General features: G+C 47.4%; 2 protein-coding genes across 5 annotated transcripts in view; one reads left to right on the top strand and one right to left on the bottom strand.

Moving 5' to 3' along the window:
* The window catches only part of DNAJC16 (DnaJ heat shock protein family (Hsp40) member C16), a 44,667-nt gene extending 34,818 nt beyond the window's left edge, over positions 1–9,849 (top strand). For all 4 annotated transcript variants that reach the window (XM_019011457.4, XM_055385154.2, XM_055385170.2 and 1 more), the window contains 7 exons: positions 238–421; positions 2,028–2,210; positions 2,383–2,459; positions 4,026–4,106; positions 4,189–4,287; positions 5,205–5,375; positions 5,884–9,849. In XM_019011457.4, the coding sequence (XP_018867002.4) occupies positions 238–421; positions 2,028–2,210; positions 2,383–2,459; positions 4,026–4,106; positions 4,189–4,287; positions 5,205–5,375; positions 5,884–6,283 (1,195 nt within the window). In that variant the 3' untranslated portion in view covers positions 6,284–9,849. The remainder of the gene's footprint in view (positions 1–237; positions 422–2,027; positions 2,211–2,382; positions 2,460–4,025; positions 4,107–4,188; positions 4,288–5,204; positions 5,376–5,883) is intronic.
* On the bottom strand, positions 9,818–23,154 carry AGMAT (agmatinase (putative)). The gene is made up of 7 exons (XM_004024720.5): positions 22,760–23,154; positions 21,282–21,484; positions 18,202–18,250; positions 16,967–17,162; positions 15,786–15,965; positions 12,886–12,970; positions 9,818–11,858 (listed from the first exon to the last, which is right to left on the bottom strand). Exons 1-7 carry the CDS (start codon positions 23,029–23,031, stop codon positions 11,785–11,787), a joined length of 1,059 nt encoding a protein of 352 aa, XP_004024769.3. The 5' UTR covers positions 23,032–23,154; the 3' UTR covers positions 9,818–11,784.
* Positions 23,155–23,428: the final 274 nt, after the last annotated feature.

Raw genomic sequence — 23,428 nt, 5'->3', positions numbered from 1 at the left:
AAAATTCGTAAATGTGGTAAAGAAGTTTGGTTTGGGAAAAACATCACAGATTAGGAAGAGAAACAGTTTGTTAATGACTTGGAAATCCTCCCTTAGTAGAAATGTCAGCTTTCACTGGGCACAGTGTATTCACTTCCGTAAGATGAGCTTCTCATCTTCTTCACCTTCACTTGCCATTATAGGTGCTGGCCCTGCCATCAGGGATTGGTTATAAAGTTTTGTCTTTTTGTTGTGCAGGTACTGTGTGGTTTTATTGACTGCTGAGACTACCAAGTTGAGCAAACCCTTTGAGGCTTTCCTGTCCTTTGCCCTGGCAAACACTCAAGACACAGTGAGATTTGTGCATGTCTACAGCAATCGGCAGCAGGAGTTTGCCGACACCTTACTACCAGACAGTGAGGCGTTTCAAGGGAAATCAGCGGTGAGCCACAGAGTCTCTCCTCATCCCAGGCTCTTCACAACCATGTGGCACTTGATTCTGTTTCCTTCTTCCTTGAGAGTGTTGAATACAAATTCTAGGAAATCTGAAACTCTGAAGCCTATTTTCAAAGCCTACTCTTTTGTTTTTCCTTTTTCTTGATTTTTTTTTTCTCTTTTGAGACAGGGTCTCACTCTGTCTCCCAGGCTGGGAGTGCAGTGACATGATCTCAGCTCATTACAGCCTCGACCTCCCAGGCTCAAGTGATCTTCCCACCTCAGCCTCCCACATAGCTGGGACCACAGGCACACACAACCACGCCTGGCTAATTTTTTGTATTTTTTTGTAGAGATAGGGTTTCGACATGTTGCCCAGGTTGGTCTCAAAGTCCCGAGCTCAGGCAATCCTCCCACCTCCCAAAGTGCTGGGATTACAGGCATGAGCCACTGCTCCCAGCCTAAAGCCTACTCTTAAAACAGTTTTTGACCTGGTCTTTTTACATTCTGGATGTCAGCCTCAGGCCCCCACAGAAACCATGTTTTCTATCAGTAAACGGTAAAGGTCATCAGTGCTTTTCACCAGTTTTTTACTAAGGCAAGTCTGGTCTTGCAGCATCCTAGATCCTAGATTTTACAAATCCTTAGGCCACTGGTAATGTGCTCTGGAAATTTCTGCCCCCCTCTGCCTCTTTAACTTCATCCTGGTTGATCTCTCCTGCCTTTCTCCTCCATTGTCATCACTTCCTACAGAAACAAGAAATTCTCCTCTGACTTTTCATCATTTTCGCAATCATGGAAAATCTCTCTAAAAAACAAAGGTTTCCATTAATATTAAGTCAAAGATTATAGAGCAAAGTCTATTGAGAAAAAAGAGCTTTAACTTTTAACAAAAGCTTAGGAAAGTCACCATAAAAGTTATTTCGTGGGCCAAGCACGATGGCTCACATCTATAACCCCAGCACTTTGGGAGGCCGAGGCAGGTGGATCACTTGAGGCTAGGAGTTTGAGACCAGCCTAATCAACATGGTGAAACCTCATCTCTACTAAAAATACAAAAATTAGCTGGTGTGGTGCACACCTGTCTGTAGTCCCAGCTACTCAGGAGGCTGAGGCACGAGAATTGCTTGAACCTGGGAGGCAGAGGTTGCAGTGAGCCAAGATCGCACCATTGCACTCCAGCCTGGGAGACAAGGGCGAAACTCTGTCTCAAAAAACAAATGACTGGGCCAAGTGTGGTGGCTCACAGCTGTAATCCCAGCACTTTGGGAGGCCAAGGCAGGCAGATCACGAGGTCAGGAGATCGAGACCATCCTGGCTAGCATGGTGAAACCCCATCTCTACTAAAAAAAAAAAAAAAAAAAAAAAAATACAAAAAATTAGCCAGGCATGGTGGCAGGTGCCTGTAGTCCCAGCCACTTGGGAAGGCTGAGCCAGGAGAATGGCGTGAACCCGGGAGGCGGAGCTTGCAGTGAGCCAAGATCACGCCACTGCACTCCAGCCTGGGCGACAAAGCAAGACTCCGTCAAAAAAAAAAAAAAAAAAAAAGCAAACAACTGTAACTTAACCATGCTTTTGAAACTTCTGATGTTTTTTCTCTACTTTTCTTCCAGGTGTCTATTTTAGAAAGGCGCAACACAGCAGGAAGGGTGGTGTATAAAACCCTGGAAGACCCCTGGACTGGGAGTGAGAGTGACAAATTTGTCCTCTTGGGCTATCTCGACCAGCTGCGTAAAGATCCAGCTCTTCTGTCCTCTGAAGCAGTGCTTCCTGACCTGACCGATGAACTTGCCCCTGTGAGCATCAGATGCTGGGAAGGGTGGGACACCAGGAGGGCTTGTGAGTACACAGTGCTGGTGGCGGATTTCTGCTCAGAGCAGAGGTCCAGCAGCAGCACTGTGTTGCAGGGTAGAGGGACTCTCCCTTCCAGGTTTAGTCCTGACCATCATCCATTTTCTCTCTACATAGGTTTTTCTCCTTCGATGGTTCTACTCTGCTTCTGACTACATCTCAGACTGCTGGGATAGCATTTTTCACAACAACTGGTAGGGATATTGCCAGGCTGAATTTCTTTTTCTCTGTTAATACTGATATCACTGTTTTTCTTTTGAAAAGAGTTCATCATTATTAAATTTCAGGGTACACTTGATGGGGCAAGTGGAAGAACGTTTACACATTTTCTATTCCCCTTTTTCTTTCTTTCAGTAACTTCCCTTTTTTTATTTTTTACTTTTTTTTTTTTTTTTGAGACGAAGTCTTGCTCTTGTCCCCCAGGCTCAATCTGGGGCTCACTGCAACCTCCACCTCCCGGGTTCAAGCAATTCTCCTGCCTCAGCCTCCTGAGTGAGTAGCTGGGATTACAGGCACCTGTCACCATGCCCGGCTAATTTTTGTATTTTTAGTAGAGATAGGGTTTCACCATGTTGGTCAGGCTGGTCTCAAACTCCTGACCTCAGGTGATCCGCCCGCCTCGGCCTCCCAAAGTGCTGGGATTACAGGCGTGAACCACTGCTCCTGGACATTTTTTATTTTTTATTTTTTTTTGAGACAGAGTCTCACTCTGTCACTGAGGCTGGAGTGCAATGGCATGATCTCAGCTCGCTGCAACCTCTGCCTCCCAGGTTCAAGCGATTCTCCTGTCTCAGCCTCCCGAGAAGCTGAGATTACAGGCACCCACCACCATGCCCAGCTAATTTTTGTATGTTTACTAGAGACAGTGTTTAACCATGTTGGTAAGGCTGGTCTCGAACTCCTGACCTCAGGTGATCCACCCACCTCAGCTTCCCAAAGTGCTGGGATTACAGGCGTGTGCCACCGTGCCCGGCCACTTCCCTTTTTTTATATTGGCTTACTGACCCTTTCCCACTGGCTAGGAAAGGATCACCCATGGCTGCCATTCTGGGCAGCAGAGCCTGGGACTGTCTCTTCATCAGGGAACCTCTGGTGCCCAGCACAGGGCCTGACACACGTGGAGTCCAGTGTATAGATGTAAAAGGAATGAGTGAATTAACCTCAAGAGGCATACCCACTCCCACCTACTGATGAGACCATGAGCCCCTGAAGGACAGAACCACATCTCATTCATGTTTGTGATTCCTGGCACCCAACACAGCACCTGACAAATGACAGCCTTTGATGGGTGTTGGTAGGTACATAAAATTTCAGAACACCAGTCCTAGATGAAATCTTGAAAGATCAATTTTATCTCCCTACTCCACCCCTCTGAGCTACATCTGAATTTTTCTGGCCAGAAAAAAATCAGTAAAGTTGAGGAAATAATTCCACAATGTCAGAAAATTCTTCCATGTTTACACCTTAAGTCCTTTATTATCCCTTTTATTGTTTACTCATGCAGAACTTATTGAGCATAGCCTATTATACTGAGATACAAAAATCAAACTTTTAGAGTAAGCTGTCTGTGAATTAGAACACTGAACAATCTCTACCTTCCCCTCCACCACCTCCACCCGCCAAGAAAAGCTCTGTTTGCCTGAAATTAGTAAGCGTTTATTGGTGTGAAGAGTTTTTGGTTTGGGATTTTTATTTTATCTTTTTTTAGCTGGAGAGAAGAAATTTTAACTTGAGCTAATAGTTTGTTAATTTGGTTTTAGGCGGGAAATGATGCCCCTGCTGTCCCTGATCTTCTCTGCCCTCTTCATCCTCTTCGGCACTGTCATCGTTCAGGCTTTCAGGTAAATGTCCTGTGGCTTCTCGGTGCACCACCATGGTTGGTGTTGACACTTTTTTTGTAAAACTCCTTTTTTCTTACTTTAGCGACTCTAATGATGAGCGAGAGTCAAGCCCTCCAGATAAAGAGGAAGCCCAAGAGAAGACTGGGAAGACTGAGCCAAGCTTCACCAAAGAAAACAGCAGGTTTCTCTAACAAAACATCAGAGTCACCTCCCCGGCACCTGCCCCCCAGATCCTGTCATCTGATAACGCAGCATTGGAACATAGAGTGTAGAGAAGAACTCTCATGCACCTCCTCCCATGTAAACTGTGGCTACAGGGAAAAGTCACTGTGACTTGTGTTTACTAAGACCCTCTAGGTGTTTAGATGCCTTAGATTTCATAATGAAGGCAGAAGGAAAGAAGCCTATCAGGCAAGTGTTAGGTGAGCCAGAAGCAGGACGTGGTTTATCCCTGTAAGTGTCAATGAACGTGACCAGTCTTGTGCACACACACACCCAGCAGCAAGAGGCCAGGGTCTCCGAGACAAAGAACATAGACTGAATGATAGTTGTCTTCTTCATTCTGTCCTAGAGCAACTTCTGCACCTGAAAAGCAGCATCAAGCTGGGCACAGTGGCTCATGCCTGTAATCCCAAGACTTTTAGGAGGCCTAGGTGGGAGGATTGCTTGAGCCCAGGGTTTGAGACTAGCTTAGGCAACATGGCAAGACCCTGTCTCTACAAAAAATTTATAAAATTAGCTGCATGTGGTGGCAGGCACCTGTAGTCCCAGCTACTTGGGAGGCTGAGGTAGGAGGATCACTTGAGCCCAGGAGGTCGAGGCTGCAGTGAGCCATGATCATGTCGCTGCACTCAAGCCTGGACAACAGAGCAAGACCCTATCTCAAAAAGAAAAAGAAAAGCAGCACAGAAAGGCTGTTTGTAGGTCAGGGGTTACCAAGTCAGGCCATCCCCATCCTACCAATGTGTTAGACTCAAGAATCGTGAATAACATACCTAGTCTGGTTAGAACATAGCATTTTCTTTCAGCTGTTTCTTTTCAAAGTAATGGCTTTCCCCTATCCTGACAGCATCTTAACTCCTCAATATTTCTCCACAGCAAGATTCCTAAAAAAGGCTTTGTGGAGGTAACTGAACTCACAGATGTAACATACACCAGTAACTTGGTACGTCTGAGGCCAGGCCACATGAATGTGGTCCTCATCCTGTCGAATTCTACCAAGACCAGCCTACTACAGAAATTTGCTTTGGAGGTCTACACATTTACTGGGTAAGCGTGTGTGTGTGTGCTTGTATGTATGTGTGTGAGAGAGAGAGAGGCAGGCACACTGAAATTGCACGCTTTTCTCTTTGGTCTTGCGGGGCTTTATCCATGTAGCAAGATGCTGGCTGTGACCTTTCCAATCCAGACATCTGAGCCATTGCGACAGGGACCTCTTTTCCCACTTCACTTCGTGTTTTGTTGGTTCTGAACAGAAAAGCTTGAACTCAGTGTTATTCCCTGAGCCCTTTCAGTTACTGTTCTCTAGCCCTTGTGTATTTTCCAGAAGAGCAATGTTAAGTTCCACCAAGCAAGCGATGGGGGAATGGGTGATTGAAGTGTCGCGGCTGCTGGAGAGGCACTGGCTCCCACAGAAGGCCTTCTTTTTCTCTGTGTTCAGGCCCCATCCAACACAAAGCGTTTTCCTATTATTTTAAGGCTCACTGGGGTATTTATTTTCTCAGCAATTAAATGTGTCAGGAAATGCCCTGAGTCCTCAATTCTCTTCTTCCTACAGGAGCAGCTGCCTACACTTCTCCTTCCTGAGTCTAGATAAACACAGAGAATGGCTAGAATACTTATTAGAATTTGCTCAAGATGCAGCTCCAATCCCAAACCAATATGATAAGCATTTCATGGAGCGTGACTACACTGGTTATGTACTGGCTCTGAATGGCCACAAGAAATACTTCTGCCTCTTCAAGCCCCAAAAGACAGTCGAAGAGGAGGAAGCCATAGGGTCGTGCAGTGATGTTGACTCTTTCCTCTACCTGGGTGAATCTCGAGGGAAACCTTCCTGTGGCCTTGGATCCAGGCCCATCAAAGGAAAGTTGAGCAAGCTCTCTTTATGGATGGAACGCCTGCTGGAGGGCTCCTTACAGAGGTTTTATATCCCATCATGGCCTGAACTAGACTGAGAGGATTTTCCAAAGAGATTTGAACTCTTCAGACTTTTTAACATGCCCCTGTGAACAGGTATTTTCAGGACTCAAACTACCACAATGAACAGAGTATAGATTTTAGATTGCTCTTCTAGAACCATGGCTAGAAGAATCTTTCCTTTGTCCTGTTCTAACCTAGAAATGAAAAACACCACCAGTTTGAATCCCCTAGATGAAAATCTTTTCCTCTGGGTTTTATTTTTCCCCACTGAATGCCACACCATTGAAAATAGACTGCTCATCCCCTCTTCCTTTCTTGTCCCTGTCCCATGCTCACCCACCCTCCTGTCCTGTGTCTTGGAGAAGCACAGGGCTCCACCCTGCAAGCGGCATCTGGCGGACCCTCATGAGCCTGTCGTGCAGGCTGGGTCATTGGCCCCCTTCCCCAATCCCGGCCCTGCTGTGCTACTGCCATGGCGCATGCTCCTAACCCTGAACAACCCACGGCAGCTTCTAGCCCCGCATCTGGAAAAAGGCCCCTTTCCAAGCAATCTCACGTTTACTGGTTGTTCTGGGAGTAAGTGGCTAAACGTATATTTTGGGGGTATCCCCCAACAACAGTTTGTTGGCCACAGTTTGAAAAGGAATAAACGGGAGTTCTGCATGTGAGTTCTCAAGAAAAGGAAAGGGAGGCTGAGCAGTGGCTGAAGCGATGCAGCCTTGAGACACGCTGTGAGCATCCCATCCGCCGCCCCAGCGCTGCTGGTAGCCAGGGGAGGGGTCTGCACAGCGAGAAGTACTGTGATGACTTTGAGCCGTTGACATGTATGTCTTCAGATGCCTTTCTGCCTCTTATCGATTTTAGGGTATGGATATTAGGAGCCATAACTTGTAATCTTGTTCTCTGAACGTAGAGATAAGCTGCTATAAAGCCAGTAGATGTTAAACTGAAGAGAAATTATTCTCACCTGCTATGAGTCAGGCTTAAGGAATCTCTTCAATAGTGTCTCTTTAGTAAAATACCAAACATGTCTTTGTATCAAGGAACTTAAAATTTCTCAACAATTGTATTTTGAACACTGTTACCCTAAAAGTGCTGTCTCTTCAAGTCATCTTTTGCAGGAAGTGAGCCAAGATTTGTTCTAGACTCCCATTTTGCAAAAGGCTTACTTTCCACTTCTGGGCTGTATTTTGATGTCTCATCTTCATTGTTTTCACTCTTAACTTAGAGCTGCTTCACCAGTATTGGGGTCAGACTGGCCATCAGCACCTGAGCGTGCTGAGCTCCAGATATAGTGGACCCCAGGCTGGCTCATACCAGCCAGTTAGAGAGCATGCCTTTTATTTTTCAGGGCAGAATGACCAGTGGTTCTGAGTTTGAGTTTGGACAGCTTCAAAGAGTGGTCCGTTCAAATGTCAAAGCAAGGTGCCTTTGGTGGCTTTGTGAAGGGTGAAAATCAGTGATGGGACATTTACTAAGTATTTCTTTTTTTTTATTATTTTTTTTTTTTTAGTTGTTGAGACAGAGTTTCACTCTTGTTGCCCAGGCTGGAGTGAAATGGTGCGATCTCGGTTCACCGCAACCTCCACATCCCAGGTTCAAGTGATTCTCCTGCCTCAGCCTCCTGAGTAGCTAGGATTACAGGCATGTGCCACCATGTAATTAGCCCGGCTAATTTTGTATTTTTAGTAGAGACGGGATTTCTCCATGTTGATCAGGCTGGTCACGAACTCCTGACCTCAGGTGATCTGCCTGCCTCAGCCTCCCAAAGTGCTGCTGGGATTACAGGCGTGAGCCACCACTCCCAGCTAAGTTAGTATTTCTTTAATCTTAATGCTTTAAACTAAGCCACTTGGATCCTGAATAATTTAAATCTTGAGCTACATTGGTAAGTAATAAATTATTTAAGGCCAGGAATTCCTGTAGTTTTCATGGAGTCTGTAGCTTTATTAAAAAATAAATCACTGCCAGGCTTCATTCTTCCATATGATCCTCTAAAAATGGACACTTCCTCTGAATGCTGTATCTCATGGCACCTGGTCCAACTAGAAATGGTCAAGGAATTCATTTGGCTCCTTGATACATCAGTCCTCAATATTACTTTCTAGGTATTTTATGGCCAGATTGCTTATATGAGTGGTCTTTTGGTTTGGTAGTAGGTTTTTATTTTTAATTTCTGTACTAATGAAATTCCTGACTTTAATTTCTGAAAACCAAAAACTCTCCAAGTGTATTTATTTATATTTTTTTTAATGGAGACGAGGTCTTGCTATGTTGCCCAGGCTGGTCCCAAACTCCTGGCCTCAAGCAGTCCTTCCACCTTGGCCTCCCAAAGTGCTGGGATTATCAGTATGAGCCACCATGCCAGATTTGTTCATTTTTAAACATTTTTATCTCTTCAAGTCATCTTTTGATCTTTTAAAAAGCACCTTCAAACAGCTGCACCTTCCATTTGCACTAGGAAATGAAAGTAGTGATGGGATTGGCAATGTTCCTGGCAGATGTTTCGGCCCAAAAGCTCTTCTACAGACCGGTTTAGAGCTGGTGCCCTATGAGAATATTAGGGAGCTTTTATTTTAAATTGAACTTTACCCTTGTCCATGCAAGGCATTCCTCCTGAATGCATCCATGAATTTGTTTACTTTTGTGTCAAACATATGAGCCATTGTCATGCTCAGCCTGTGCCACCATTGCTCTGTCTGATGTATGTAATCATACAAGACCCGATTTTGGTTCTAACACAGTGGTCTTTGACTATCAACATTGATGTTTTTAGAGATGGGTTCTTCTGGTTGATACAGACTATGCATTGCGTTTAGCAGATGGGGTAAAACTGGCCTAAAACAAGTCTTTGCAGAATACATGCCAATTTCCAAAAAAAAAAAAAATTTGTTGCTCAGGTGTTAGTTGCACAATTTTTATCTAACACTGAGGCTATCAGCTCCAACTAAACAACATTTCAGTGGGTGAGGCTGCCCTAACTTCCATTAGGGGCCATGGTCTCACTGCCATCACTTATTAGCCATGAGAATTTGGTTGTAGTTTTCAGGTAGGTTGGTTTCTTCCTCATTTGCAGCTTGTTGATACTTGTTCCTTTTTATTTATTAACATCCCAATCAATTTGCAGCTGCCATCATTACATAAATATTTTTCTGTTATAAAAAGAAGTGTGATCTGACTGTTTTTTTAGTGATTTCCTTTGTTTGGGAATAGAGATTGGAAGCACATACCCAGACCTGTTTTGTTAACTAGAATTCTTTAAAAGCTGATGCCAAACATCTTTACAGATGAACTGTAGTTCACATCCACCTGTCTGACATTGTCCCCTAAAAACAAGTGCAGTGTGGCAGCTGCTGAATCTGTCTGTTCAGTTTGTCAAGGAGGATGATTATGCTTGGGAGAGATCTGAAAAGAAGGTGAATATTTTGCACTTTTGATACTCTTAGGAACAAATAACTTATTTGGCAAATTGTTTCTTTTTTATGTTTTGGGTGTTGTTTTTGTTTTTTGACTTTTTTTGTATTGTGAACAGGCACTGAAGCTGATGTTATTTTAAGATTACAGAATGGAAAAAGAAATAAACTATTTTAATGTCTGATAATTATGGGGTAGCCCTTGCATTGCAAGATGATGATTTGATTATGGACACATTATCAACAGAATTGAATTTGCATGGCACTCAACACACGCTTAAGATCACCACAGCATAACTGCAGATTTCAGGAATTACAGTCATAGAGGGTACATCAACTTGAAGAGTAGATTGAGTCTTACAGGAAGTGAGTTACAGTAAGTAACATTAAGAGCCCAGCTGCCAGCCTGGCCAACATGGTGAAACCCCGTCTCTACTAAAAATACAAAAATTAGCCGGGCGTGGTGACGCATGACTGTAATTCTAGCTACTCAGGAGGCTGAGGCAGCAGAATTGCTTGAACCCAGGAGGCGGAGATTGCAGTGAGCTAAGATCGGGCCACTGCACTCCAGCCTGGGGGACAGAGCGAGACTCCATCTCAGAAAAAAAAAAAAAAAGCCCAGCTGACGTTTTCCAGTTTTGTTTTGTTTTCTGGGGTTTTTTTGTTTTGTTTTGTTTTGTTTTGTTTTTTAGTAGAGACGGGGTTTCACCATGTTGGCCAGGCTGGTCTTGAACTCCTGACCTCAGGTGATACTCCCGCCTAGGCCTGGGATTACAGGCGTGAGCCACTGGGTCCGGCCTGGTTTTTTTTTTTGTTTTTTTGTTTTTTTTTTTTTTGGAGACGGAGTCTCACTCTGTCACCCAGGCTGGAGTGTAGTGGCATGACCTCAGCTCACTGCAACCTCCACCTCCTGGGTTCAAGCAATGCCCCTGCCTCAGCTTCCTGAGTAGCTGGGACTATAGGCACGCACCACCACGCCCAGCTAATTTCTGTATTTTCAGTAGAGATGGGTTTTCACCATGTTGGCCAGGCTGGTCTCGAACTCCTGACCTCAAGTGATCTGCCCACCTCGGCCCCTCAAAGTGCTGGGATTACAGGCATGAGCCACCGTGTCCGGCCTTAGGTTTTCTAGTTTAGAAGACATTTTGTGTACCCTTCTAGGCCTCTGAGCAAGAAGTTTCTTCATTAGGCTCTCCGTGTTATTTTATACTTTTTACTTACGTTCACAGTGGTCCTAAAACCAAGATGCAGCCCTAAGCACCTCATAGGAGAAGCTGTATTTTTTTTTTTTTTTTTTGAGATGGAGTCTTGCTCTGGCACCCAGGCTGGAGTGCAGTGGTGTGATCTCAGCTCACTGCAGCGTCCGAGGAGGAGCTGTATTTTAAAGGAAGATACTCAATACTCTAGGAAGCAGATCATCAAAATTTTAAAAAGCGGCTGGGCGCGGTGGCTCATGCCTGTAATCCCAGCACTTTAAGGAGGCTGAGGCGGGCAGATCACCTTAGGTCAGGAGTTCAAGACCAGCCTGGCCAATGTGATGAAACCCTGTCTCTACTAAAAATATAAAAATTAGCCAGGCGTGGTGGCAGGCACCTGTAATCCCAGGTACTCAGGAGGCTGAGGCAGGAGAATCACTTGAACTCGGGAGGCGGAGGTTGCAATGAACCGAGATCATGCCATTGCACTCCAGCCTGGGTGACAAGCAAAACTCTATCTCAAAAAAAAAAAAAAAATGTTTAAAAGGAGGATATAGAAATATGGAATTCTTATACAGTATTATTTCATAGCTTTTTTAAATGTCATGTTTCTAATGTTTAGATAATCTTGAAAGAAATTCTCCTCACTTCCCCTTTATCCTCCATCTTTCATCAAACGAAAAAAAATCAAAGCAGTACAAGTACTCCTTTTTTTTTTTTTTTTTTTCCCAATTAATCCAAGTTCCTTAGAAATGTTGCTGTTTGGGTGAGAATTCTACTGACTATCCCGACTTCACAGCCAGCAATGACACTTTCAGCAGAAAGTTTTCTTGGCATAAACTCTTTAGTTCTCAGACTGCTTACTCATAAGTTCTTCTTGAGAACTTGTCAGCGACGCAATCTGTTTTGTCTTGAAGAGCACAAGACTCAGACGGTTGTCACTTTGGGGAGAGCACACAGCATCTCAAACAGCAGGTTAGCCGCCAGCAGGGCTGTGTTCCCTACGAAAAAGTAAAACCTCACATGAATACCCTGCAGACCACCCCCTGAGCCAAGCCTTGGGACTCCTCAGCTTTCTTCCCCTTGTGCCTCCTTTTCCAGAGCCCTGTCTTGTGCACCCCTCTAGGGTGCCCGCCAGCTGTGAACACGCTTGCCCAGGCTCTCTGCCTCCATCAAGCATCATTTGGGAATCATATTTTAAAATTCAGAAAGTTCTTTGTTTACTCTGAGAACAGATTTTTCTCAAAGGAGAACCTATAATAATGATGTGTACTGTATTATCTACCCTCTGAGGTTGATAGGCCTAATTCCATAAGCTTGTCTACATTAAAATTATTGGGATGGCATCTGCTTTGAAGATCTTAACCAGCTAAGTTCCTATTTGATAAATATTAACATATATTATTTATGCTTTAGAATTCACTTTGCAATGAAACATCAAAGGAGACGGGGATTGGGCCACCCTGTCACTAGACTGCAGGCTGGTTTCTTTCTCTTCTGCTGATTGGTGGGCAAGCTAATGATACTTACCTACCTCCTAGGGGTTTTGTTAGGGTTAATGAGCTCATGTTTGTAAGGTGTGCAGTAATAGGTGTGTTTTCTTCACCATTGGACATGCTCAGCTGCTTCCCCAAGTCATATAAGGGACTCATCCTTTTTTTTTTTTTGAGATGGAGTCTCGCTCTGTCACCCAGGCTGGAGTGCAGTGGCGCAATCTCAGCTCACTGCAACCTCCGCCTCCTAGGTTCTAAGCGATTCTCCTGCCTTAGCCTCCTGAGTACCTGGGATTACAGGTGTGTGCCACCACACCTGGCTAATTTTTATATCTTTAGAGAGATGGGGTTTCGCCATGTTGGCCAAATTGGTCTTGAACTCCTGACCTCAGGTGATCTGCCCACCTCGGCCTCCCAAAGTGCTGGGATTACAGGCTTGGGCCACCACGCCTGGCCCCATTTTCTACTTATTAACTAGCTTTGTGTAATTTAAGCTACCGGCTGCCCATGGATCACAGTCTCTTTGCTTACTCACCAGAAAGATCATACGGTGGTGAAACTTCGACAAGATCACAGCCCACCACGTTCAGGCCTTGACAACCCCTGATGATCTCCAGAGCCTATTCAAGATCAAGACTGAGTTGTCCACAGTGGTAATCATTTACAGTGAAAAGCACCCAGTAGAGCTTTTCCCAGCACACGCCACCCTTTGACTTGGAATTGGCTTTCCCTCCGTAAACATTTGTTGACTGCCAGGCACACTGGCAGGCCTCCCAGAGACACAGATAATGCGTACACAGTCCCTGCTCCTCAGGGCTGCATGGTGTGGTGATGGAGACAAGGAAACCAATCGTTTCAATGTCATGTACCAAGGGCTTCAAGAAAAGCAAGCCCAGAATGGTATCAGAACAGGTAACAGCCTGGAGAGGTGGGTAAGGCTTCCCCAACGTGGAAATACCCAGTTCAAGGGATAGGCCAGGCAGAGGGAAAAACACAGGCAAAGGCACCAAGATGGGAAAAGTTCAGGTAGTGAGATGTGGCCAGAAGACGGAATAAGTGAGGGAGACTGATAGGAAGAGAGTGACCTTGTCTGAAAGGGTTCCCATCCTGCAGGTGAAAAGCCCAGAAGGTTGCTAAGCAGAGGGATGAGGAATGTGTTTCAGAAATCCCTCATGAGAAGAGAGGATGGTTACAGCCATTTCAAGAGAGAGAGTTATGGCCACCCTCCTTTAAGATCTTAAGAGAATGTAAGGTACTTGATTAGGTTTAAGCAGTCTTCATTCATTTACTCTCAAATGTCTTTGAGTGCCTACTATTTGTATTAGGCACTGTCCTAGGCTCCAAGGACAAGGTAGGGAACAATACATAGGTCCTGCCCTTGGGGAGATTCTAGTCATAACCATTCTGCCCCCGTGCATTTACTCCCAGCACACATTATTGGAGCTTTATTTGGGTGTTTCTAAAACTCTTGAGCTTACCTTGGCAGGTAATTGTGCCATCACATGCACTTTTATTTATTTATTTATTTATTTTTGAGACAGGGTCTCTGTCACCTGGGCTGTAGTGCAGTGGTATGATCACGGCTCACTGAAGGCTTGACCTGCCAGGCTCAGTTGATCCTCCTGCCCCAGCCTCCCTAGTAGCTGGGACTACAGGTGCACACTAGCACACCAGATTAATTTTTATTTTTATTTTTAGTAAAGATGGGATCTCACTATGTTGCCCAGGCTGGGCTGAAACTCTTGGGCTCAAACGATCCATCCACCCTGGCCTCCCAAAGTGCTGAGGTTACTGCCTGAGCCACTGCGCCTGGCCCGTTGTATGCACTTTTATTTAAATTTAACCCTAAAAAGATAAGTTTAGTGTTTTTGTTTGTTTTGAGATGGAGTTTCACTCTTGTTGCCCAGACTGGAGTGCAATGTCATGATCTCGGCTCACCGCAACCTCAGCCTGCCGGGTTCAAGTGATTCCCCTGCCTCAGCCTCCCGAGTAGCTGGGATTACAGGCATGCGCCACCATGCCCGGCTAATTTTGTATTTTTAGTAGAGATGGGGTTTCTCCATGTTAGGCTGGTCTCAAACTCCCGACCTCAGGTGAACCACCCGCCTGATGCCTTGGCCTCCCAAAGTGCTAGGATTACAGGTGTGAGCCACTGCGCCCGGCCAAGTTTAGTGTTTTTGGTTGGTTGGTTGGTTGGTTGGGTTTTTTTTGAGGTGGAGTCTTGCTCTGTTGCCCAGGCTGGAGTACAGTGGCACGATCTCAGCTCACTGCAACCTCGGCCTCCAGGGTTCAAGCAATTCTCCTGCCTCAGCCTGTAGGCGTCAGTAGCTGGGATTACAGACGCCTGCCACCGTGCCTGGCTGATTTTTGTACTTTTAGTAGAGACAGGGTTTCACCATCTTGGCCAGGCTGGTCTCGAACTCCTGACCTTGTGATCCACCCGCCTCGGCCTCCCAGAGTGCTGGGATTCCAGGCGTGAGCCATGACACCTGGCCAAGTTTAGTGTTCTTTTTTTTTTGAGACGGAGTTTCACTCTTTCGCCCAGGCCAGACTGCAGTGGCTCTATCTCGGCTCACTGCAAGCTCTGCCTCCTGGGTTCATGCCATTCTCCTGCCTCAGCCTCCTGAGTAGCTGGGATTACAGGCACCCGCCACCGCGCCCAGCTAATTTTTTTGTATTTTTAGTAGAGACGGGGTTTCACCGTGTTAGCCAAGATGGTCTCGATCTCCTGACCTCGTGATCCACCTGCCTCGGCCTCCCAAAGTGCTGGGATTATAGACGTGAGCCACCGTGCCCGGCCAAGTTTAGTGTTCTTAAGAGAGGATACTATAATGTTGTTCCCATGAACTGTTGTTTTCATGACAGATGAACTGAAGGCAGGAAGAGCAAATAAAGGACAAAATAAGGGACTATTATATCCCAGATAGGAAATGAAGGCCCTTGCCAAAATCAATCACCCTTCAGTAAGAGGGAATTCAAACTTATCCTCAGCCCAGAGAACAGAAAAGGCCTAGGTGCTCTGCTCTTAAAATCCTACCTTGGCAGCCAGGCGCGGTGGCTGACACCCGTAATCCCAGGACTTTGGGAGGCCGAGGTGAGTGGATCATGAGATCAGGAGTTCGAGACCAGCCTGACCAACATGGTGAAACCCCATCTCTACTAAAAATACAAAAATTAGCCGGGCGTAGTGGTGTGTGCCTGTAATCTCAGCTACTCAGGAGGCTGAGGCAGGAGAATCGCTTGAACCTGGGAGGCGGAGGTTGCAGTGAGCTGAGATCGCACCACTGCACTCCAGCCTGGGCGACAGAGTGAGACTCCGTCTCAAACAAACAAACAAAAATCCTATCCTGATTCCTAAAGATTCGCTTCAAGTCCCAGGAAAACGGGTGTTAAGTGTCTCCACCCCCAGGATCTTCACTGGTGGAATCTCCTTACCTGACTAGGAGTGAGACCAGCAATTTCAGGCGTCCCTGTCCCTGGCGCATAGGCAGGATCCAGAGCGTCAATATCAAAGCTGATATAAATGGGTTTGCCTCCCATCTGCTGCCTGACTTCCCCCATCAGAGGAACCAGCGACTTCATCCAGCAGTCTTCAGCCAGGACTACCCGGAAGCCCTGCAGAGACAGGGACTGAGGTTTCTGTCTGGCAGCATTTACAGGGCATTTCCTGTTTGCCAGCCCCATGCTCAGCTCTGTGTGCACATGACACTTGATCCTCCATCTCCATGAAGAGGGAACTATCCTATTTTACAGGTGAGGAAGGGAGGGACAATGAGTGGTAAGGAAGCAGGGTCAAAGCTGACTGATGGAGTTGGAATCAGAGAGAAGCTTTGCTAAAGCAAGAGTGGGAAACAGCAGCTCACACTAGCACCTTTTGAATTGCTCTGTCCAGAAGACTGGCCTTGGCACACTCTAAAAGCAAGGGATTTGGGTCTGTTCCATTGGGGTCTTGTCATACATGTCTATCTGAGAGCCATTCTGCCTAGAGGGTATGAGGACCAGAACTAAGAAGGTGGCAACTCATCTTCAGTCCGGACTTCCTCCCCTTTTTTTTTTTTTTTTTTTTTTTGAGACAGAGTCTCACTTTGTCGCCCAGGCTAGAGTGCAGTGGCGCCATCTCAGCTCACTGCAACCTCCACCTCCCACGTTCAAGCAATTCTCCTGCCTCAGTCTCCCGAGTAGCTGGGATTACAGGTGCGTACCACCACACCTGGCTAATTTTTGTATTTTTAGTAGAGACGGGGTTTCACCATGTTGGCCAGGCTGGTCTCGAACTCCTGACCTCAGGTGATCCACCCACCTTAGCCTCCCAAAGTGCTGGGATTACAGGTGTGAGCCACTGTGCCCAGCCTCCTCCCCTCTTCTAAGCCAGCACCGTCCGAGGGGTTGGTCGATTTCTGCTTGTCTCCCCCGTCCAGCGATAGACTTCCCATGGCCCATAAACCAACCTCCTCACTCCTATGCTCCATATGCCCCTGATGATGCAAACTCAGCCTTTTATCCCTGCTTTCAGACTTGATTAGTAAAGCCCCTGCTGAATCCCTGGTTGCCACTGGTGAGGCAACGGAGAGGAAGGCATTTTGAGGGGCAAGGGTGGGGGGCATTCGGTCTGTTACCTGGCTCCGGTTGTATCTGTAGGGATCCAAGGTCATGGAAGAGCCCCGGATGCCAATCTGCACCACACGCTTACAGTCCAGGAGACCCTCATCCACACACCGGCGGAAGGGCGCCCCGTGGTAGAGCTTCTCTCCTAGGGCCTTGTCGGTCGTGTCCGTGTGCGCATCCACATGCAGCAGCCCCACTGGGCCATGCCTGACGACAACAGGGCAGCTCAGAGGCCAACCCTCCCTGTGGGGCCCTAGCACAGCCACCCTTCAGGCCACCAAAACTTGGTGACAATTCACAGCCAAAAAGGGGAGACCTGGCATCCGTTTTCTGCCTTGCAACTGGTTCCTGTCTTCTTGAGATCACTTAGCATCTCAGAGGAACAATAAACTCACAGAAGTCAGGCAGGAAATAGACATGTTTTGGCTGCCACCCACACCTATCACCCAGAATTTGCTTCACTTAGAGACAGGATGAGAATCAAGGGTGGTGGCACAGGGGAGCTTGGCTGAAGGCTTAACTAAACCAAGACACACCCTTTCTCCAACCGAGGAAGAGGAAGCTTTAATCCAGCTCTCTCCATAACCTCCATCAACCCCTGCCAGCCACCCAAAATAAACATCGGATCCAAATCCGTGAGGAATAAATGCAGCTTTGAGCAAAGACCTGCACCCTCCCACCTCCAACCAGAATGCCACCCACATGTGCTTCCACAGACACATTCTGCAGCTGCCACCCTCCACCCGGGTCCTTCTGTCTCTTTCTCAAACTAAATTAGCCAAAGTCGCCCAATCCTGGGTAGACTTCCACTACTGGCAAATCAGTCTTTTGATTGGGAAAGGTGCCCTTTCAGGAGGAAACAAGGGCCTCTCAGCAAGGTCCACCATTGTGCCTGTCAGTGTTTGTTTTTGGCCATTGAAGCAAAACAGAAACTGAAGTTAACTGAGGTTGTGTATTTCACTAGAGGCTCATCTTCCAAAAACAGAAGCAAGTTGAAAATGCTGAGCACACATACCAGGAGAGATCTAGGGCAAGGGAGGGTGGCCAGAAGTGTTAATAATAAATTGTCTTGGCTTCTAGCTGGTGACTGACAGAGACACCTGGAGCTCAACCTTAACTTTGATCCCCAGAAGCAGCTCATAACCTGAGCCAGCAGCAGTCACCTAATGCCACCAAACAGCAAATAACTCATTCCCTAGCTTCTGGCTTTTGAAATCTTGCTGGGCCCAAGCCATTTGAGACTTACTTTTTTGCCATTGCTTGCAATATGGGATATGTGATTGTGTGATCTCCACCTGCAAAGAGGAAGAAGAAAACATCTGGAAAGTGAATTGGAGGATTACATAGAATAATCTCTTTTTTTTTTTTTTTTTTTTTTTGAGATGTAGTTTTGCTCTGTTGCCCAGGCTGGAGTTCAATGGCACAATCTCGGCTCACTGCAACCTCTGCCTCCCAGGTTCAAGCGATTCTCCTGCCTCAGCCTCCCGAGTAGCTGGGATTACAGGTGTGTACCACCATACCTGGCTAATTTTGTATTTTTAGTAGAGACGGAGTTTCACCATGTTGGTCAGACTGGTCTCAAACTCCTGACCTCAAGTGATCCACTCGGCCTCCCAAAGTGCTAGGATTACAGGCGTGAGCCACCATGCCCAGCTGAATAATCTTAACTCAATTTTCACCCTTTCAGCCTGGGGGGAGCTATAACCACAGCTACAGTAAGATCTTATCGAATGGCAGGATGCTGAATGAGCCTGGGAGGTCAAGGCTGCAGTAAGCTGTGATCGTGCCACTGCACTCCAACCTGGGCGACAGAGTAAGACACTATCTCAAAAAAATGAATAGCTTGCCGGGCACAGTGGCTCATGCCTGTAATCCCAGCACTTTGGGAGGCCGAGGCGGGCAGGCCACCTGATGTTGGGAGTTCAAGACAAGCCTGACCAACATGGAGAAACCCCGTCTCTCCTGAAAATACAAAATTAGCCGGGCATGGTAGCGCATGTCTGTAATCCCGGCTACTCTGGAGGCTGAGGCAGGAGAATCACTTGAACCCAGGAGGCGGAGGTTGCAGTGAGCCAAGACCGCACCACTGCACTCCAGCCTAGGCAACAAGGGTGAAACTCCATCTCAAAAAATAAAATAAAATAAAATAAAATAAATAAATAGCTTGAGCCTAGAAGTTTGAGACCAGCCTGGGCAACACAGCAAGACCACGTCTCTAAAAAATAAAAATAAAAATAAACCAGGCGCAGTGGCTCACACCTTGGGAGGCCAAGACAAGCAGATCGCCTGAGCCCAGGAATTCAAGGTCCACCTGGGTAATACATTAAGACCCCATCTTTGCAAAAAATACAAAAATTAGCTGGGCATGGTGACAAACGCCTGTAGACCCAGCTACTCAGGAGGCTGGAGTGGAAGGATCACCTGAGCCCAGGGAGGGCAAGGTTGCAGCGAGCCATGACGGCACCACTGCACTCCAGCCTGGGTGACAGAGTGAGACCATGTCTCAAAAATAAATAAATAAAAGAGGAAACTAGACAAGAGCTACTCTAGGAATTGCCTTTTCAGAGTATTCTAGGAAAATGCCTAGAATAGCTCTGTTCAATAGAACCTTCTATGATGATGAGAATGTTCTATCTGCACTGGCCCATATGGTAGCCACTATCCACATGTGATTCACATGTGACATACATGTAGCTAATATGACTAAGAAACTGAATATTTTAATTAATTTGAATTTAGGCCGGGCGTGGTGGCTCACGCCTGTAATCCCAGCATTTTGGGAAGCTGAGGCGGCAGATCACCTGAGGTCAGGAGTTCGAGACCAGCCTTGCCAACATGTTGAAATCCTATTTCTACTAAAAATACAACAAATTAGCTGGGCGTGGTAGCACGCGCCTGTAATCCCAGCTATTCAGGAGGCTGAGGCAGGAGAATCACTTGGACCCAGGAGGCGGGGGTTGCCGTGAGCCAAGCTGGGCAACAAGAGCAAAACTCTGTCTCAAAAAAAAAAAGAATTTAAGTAGCCACATGTGGCTAGTGGCTACCCTACTGGACAGCACAGACCTAGGAAAGTATTCTTTCTGATAATAATAATAGTTAACATTTATTGAAGCTTAAGATATGCCGTGCATAGGTCGGGCGCAATGGCTCACGCCTGTAATCCCAACACTTTGGAAGGCCGAGGCGGGCAGATCACCTGAGGTCAGGAGTTCGAGACCAGCCTGACCAATATGATGAAACCCCGTCTCTACTAAAAATATAAAAAAATTAGCCGGGCATGGTGGCGGGCGCCTATAATCCCAGCTATTCAGGAGGCTGAGACAGGAGAATTGCTTGAACCCGGGAGGCGGAGGTTGCAGTGAGCCGAGATCGTGCCATTGCACTCCAGCCTGGGCAACAAGAGTGAAATTCTGTCTCAAAAAAAAAAGAAAAAAAAAAAAGATATGCCATGCATGATGCTGGGCATTTCATGTGCACTTTCATTATATGCCCCTCACATCATGCAGTGAGTAGGTGTTATTGTGATCATTCCCATCTTACAGGTGAGGGTGTGAAGCATCAAGCGCGGTATACAGCAACATTGCTAGGGGGAAGTGCAGCTGAGACTTCAAACCATGCCATCGGGAAACCACACTCCTCCCACTATGCCATGCAGGCTAGGCTCTCTAATTTGGCAAAAATGAATTTGGATATTTAGGAAAAGATCCCTGTCATTTGAAGTATTTGTGAACAAGAGAAAAAGTGAGAGTGGGTCAGGGGTGAGGATAAGGGGAAAGCTGCCCTATAGGTTCATGTAGACCCTGAGCAGGACAAAAACACCCTCTTTGCAGTTCTCCTCGCAAATAAAGTCATTAGAAACATCATCTTGGCCGGGCGCGGTAGCTCATGCCTGTAATCCCAGCACTTTGGGAGGCCAAGGTGGGCGGATCACTTGAGGTCAGGAGTTCAAGACCAGCCTGGCCAACATGGCAAAACCCCGACTCTACCAAAAATACAAAAATTAGCCAGGCATGGTGGTGGGCGCCTGTAATCCCAGCTACTTGGGAGGCTGAGGCAGGAGAATTGCTTGAACCCAGGAAGTGGAGGTTGCAATGTGCTGAGATTGCACCACTGCACTCCAGTCTGGGTAACAGAGTGAGACTGTCACACACACACACACGTGAAATATTCTCTCCCCAGGGATTAAAATAAATGAATTACAATGCTCTCTTTCCTACTGTCTGCACATTTGCAGTGGCTTGCAGGGGAGAAGTAGCTGTACTCAAGCCCCTGATAAATAAACCCTGAGTGCAGGGAACTTCTCTGGCTCTTGCAGACTGACGTTACCCAAGGTCAGAGGAATACAGCCAGCTGCTACAATTTTCTCATAGGCCTCTTGAATTCGCCGGCAGCTGTCCTGAAGGTTGTAAAGATTGACATTCACATCGCCTAGGTCTGCAACCATGAGGGACTGGAAGGGGAGGGCCCCCGTGCTAGGATTGACTGTCCGAAGCATCACTGATTCTTCCCGGATGCGGCGAGGTCCGAATCTGCAGAAGGAAGAATCATCCTGTCAGCCATCATCTGCAGAGATTTCAGGCTTTGCTTAGGCCAGGGCTTCTCAGCCTCAGCAATTTGGGACCAGATGATTCCATGTCGCGGTATTGCATAATGGAATGTTTAGCAGCATCCCTGGCCTGTACTCACTAGGTGCCCTTCCTCCAAGGTGTAACAACCAAAAACGCCTCCAGATACTGCCAAATGTCCCCTGAGTGCAAAACCGCCCCACTTGAGAATCACTGATCTAGGCTATATATCGAAGAGACTAAATAAGTGTACTAAATGGCATTAGCCAATTTCATGATCTACCTGAGTCTCAGTTTCCTAATTTGTAAAATATTTACCTTGCACTGTAGTAAATTAAATGAGGTAATCTATGCAAAGCACCTTGCACTTAGGAGACATTTAATAAGTGCTGGCTTTCATAATTCAGATCAGTACGGTCAGATATAGTGTTGCTGAGCTGAATCAGAAATTGCTGACGTTCAATAACTAGGAAGATGAATTTTGCTTCTTCCGACTTGATCCTAGGAAAATTGCCTTCATTTGAGCATTTCTTGAGTCAGGTGACATCTTCAGATTTGGGGAAGGGGCAGCCAGTTTCTGCTCTCAAATGCAATGTCACCTGCCACTGTAAGCTGGGGAGAGGAGAGGGGAGGAATCCACAGCAGCCATCCCAGCAAGGCCCCAGGATGGGGACACAGAGAAGGTTCAGGCTCCAGAATCCCTTCTTTTTTCTTTTTTTGAGACGGAGTCTCACTCTTTTGCCCAGGCTGGAGCACAGTGGCGCGATCTCAGCTCACTGCAACCTCTGTCTCCCGGGTTCAAGCGATTCTCCTGCCTCAGCCTCCCGAGTAGCTGGGATTACAGGCCGGCGCCACCATGCCCGGCTTTTTTTTTTTTTAGAGACAGGGTTTCACCATGTTGGTCAGGATGGTCTCAAACTCCTGACCTCGTGATCCGCCCGCCTCAGCCTCCCAAAGTGCTGGGATTACAGGCACGAGCCACCAGGCCGGCCAAAATCCCTTCTTGACCAATGATGACACTAAGATGTGGGAGGCCACGCCCATGTTGAGCCCTGGGGGTTGCTTATTGAGGGTCCAGGGAAATCAACCATCTCAAACCATAAGGGGCATTTTGGAGCCGGCCACCAGCTTCCAACTCGACCCGGGGCCAGCAGGGGCGCCTGTCTCGGTGCTTTCCATGCCCGACAGCCAGCAAGCAGTCCCTCCACGTGTACCCGGCCCCCATCCTTCCGGCCTTACCTCGCCCCAGGCCGGTTGGAGGTCCCAGTATCCAGGGGCACCCCGATGAAGGCAGCGTCCAGCCCCTCGGGGGAGGTCTGCACCGGCAGGCGCATCATGGAGCAGACGCCCACCGGCCGGGCCACGAACTCGGGGCTGGGGGGCTGGTTCCGGGGCGCATCGGAAGCCTGGCGGCTCTGGCGGCGCCCCGGGTGGCAGAGCCCTGCGGCAGGACGCGCGCCCACGCCGGGCCCCGGGCCCCGGGCGCACCCGGACGCCAGCAGCCTCAGCATTGCCGCCCGCGGCCAAGACCTCACCGACCAGACCGCCCGCGAGGCCGCCGCGATCTGGCTGGTCCCGAACGGCCAGGCGAGTGTGCACGCGCCAGAGCCGGAACCGGAGCTCAAAGGTCAGGGGCGCCCTGGGATCAAGGCGGGGGAGGGGCCCCAGGGACCTGCGGTGCTCTCCCCTCAACCCCTCTGGACTTCAGCCTCTGGCAAATAGAGTCAGGCTGGGGGTGCCCACTGGCCGGCACTGTGCCAGGGGTGTCTGCGCCCTGCTCCCCACTGTGGCCTTCAGCAGCCTCTTCTCCCATTCAGAGTAATTCTATTTGTTTTTATAGAGACGGTCTCACTGTGTTGCCCAGACTGGTCTCGAACTTCTGGACTCAAGTGATCCTCCCACCTTGGC

This window comes from Gorilla gorilla, chromosome 1, assembly GCF_029281585.2.
Source record: "Gorilla gorilla gorilla isolate KB3781 chromosome 1, NHGRI_mGorGor1-v2.1_pri, whole genome shotgun sequence".
NCBI lineage: Eukaryota > Metazoa > Chordata > Mammalia > Primates > Hominidae > Gorilla > Gorilla gorilla.
Note: the sequence above shows the minus strand (reverse complement) of the source record. Positions and strands in the feature narration are given on the sequence as shown.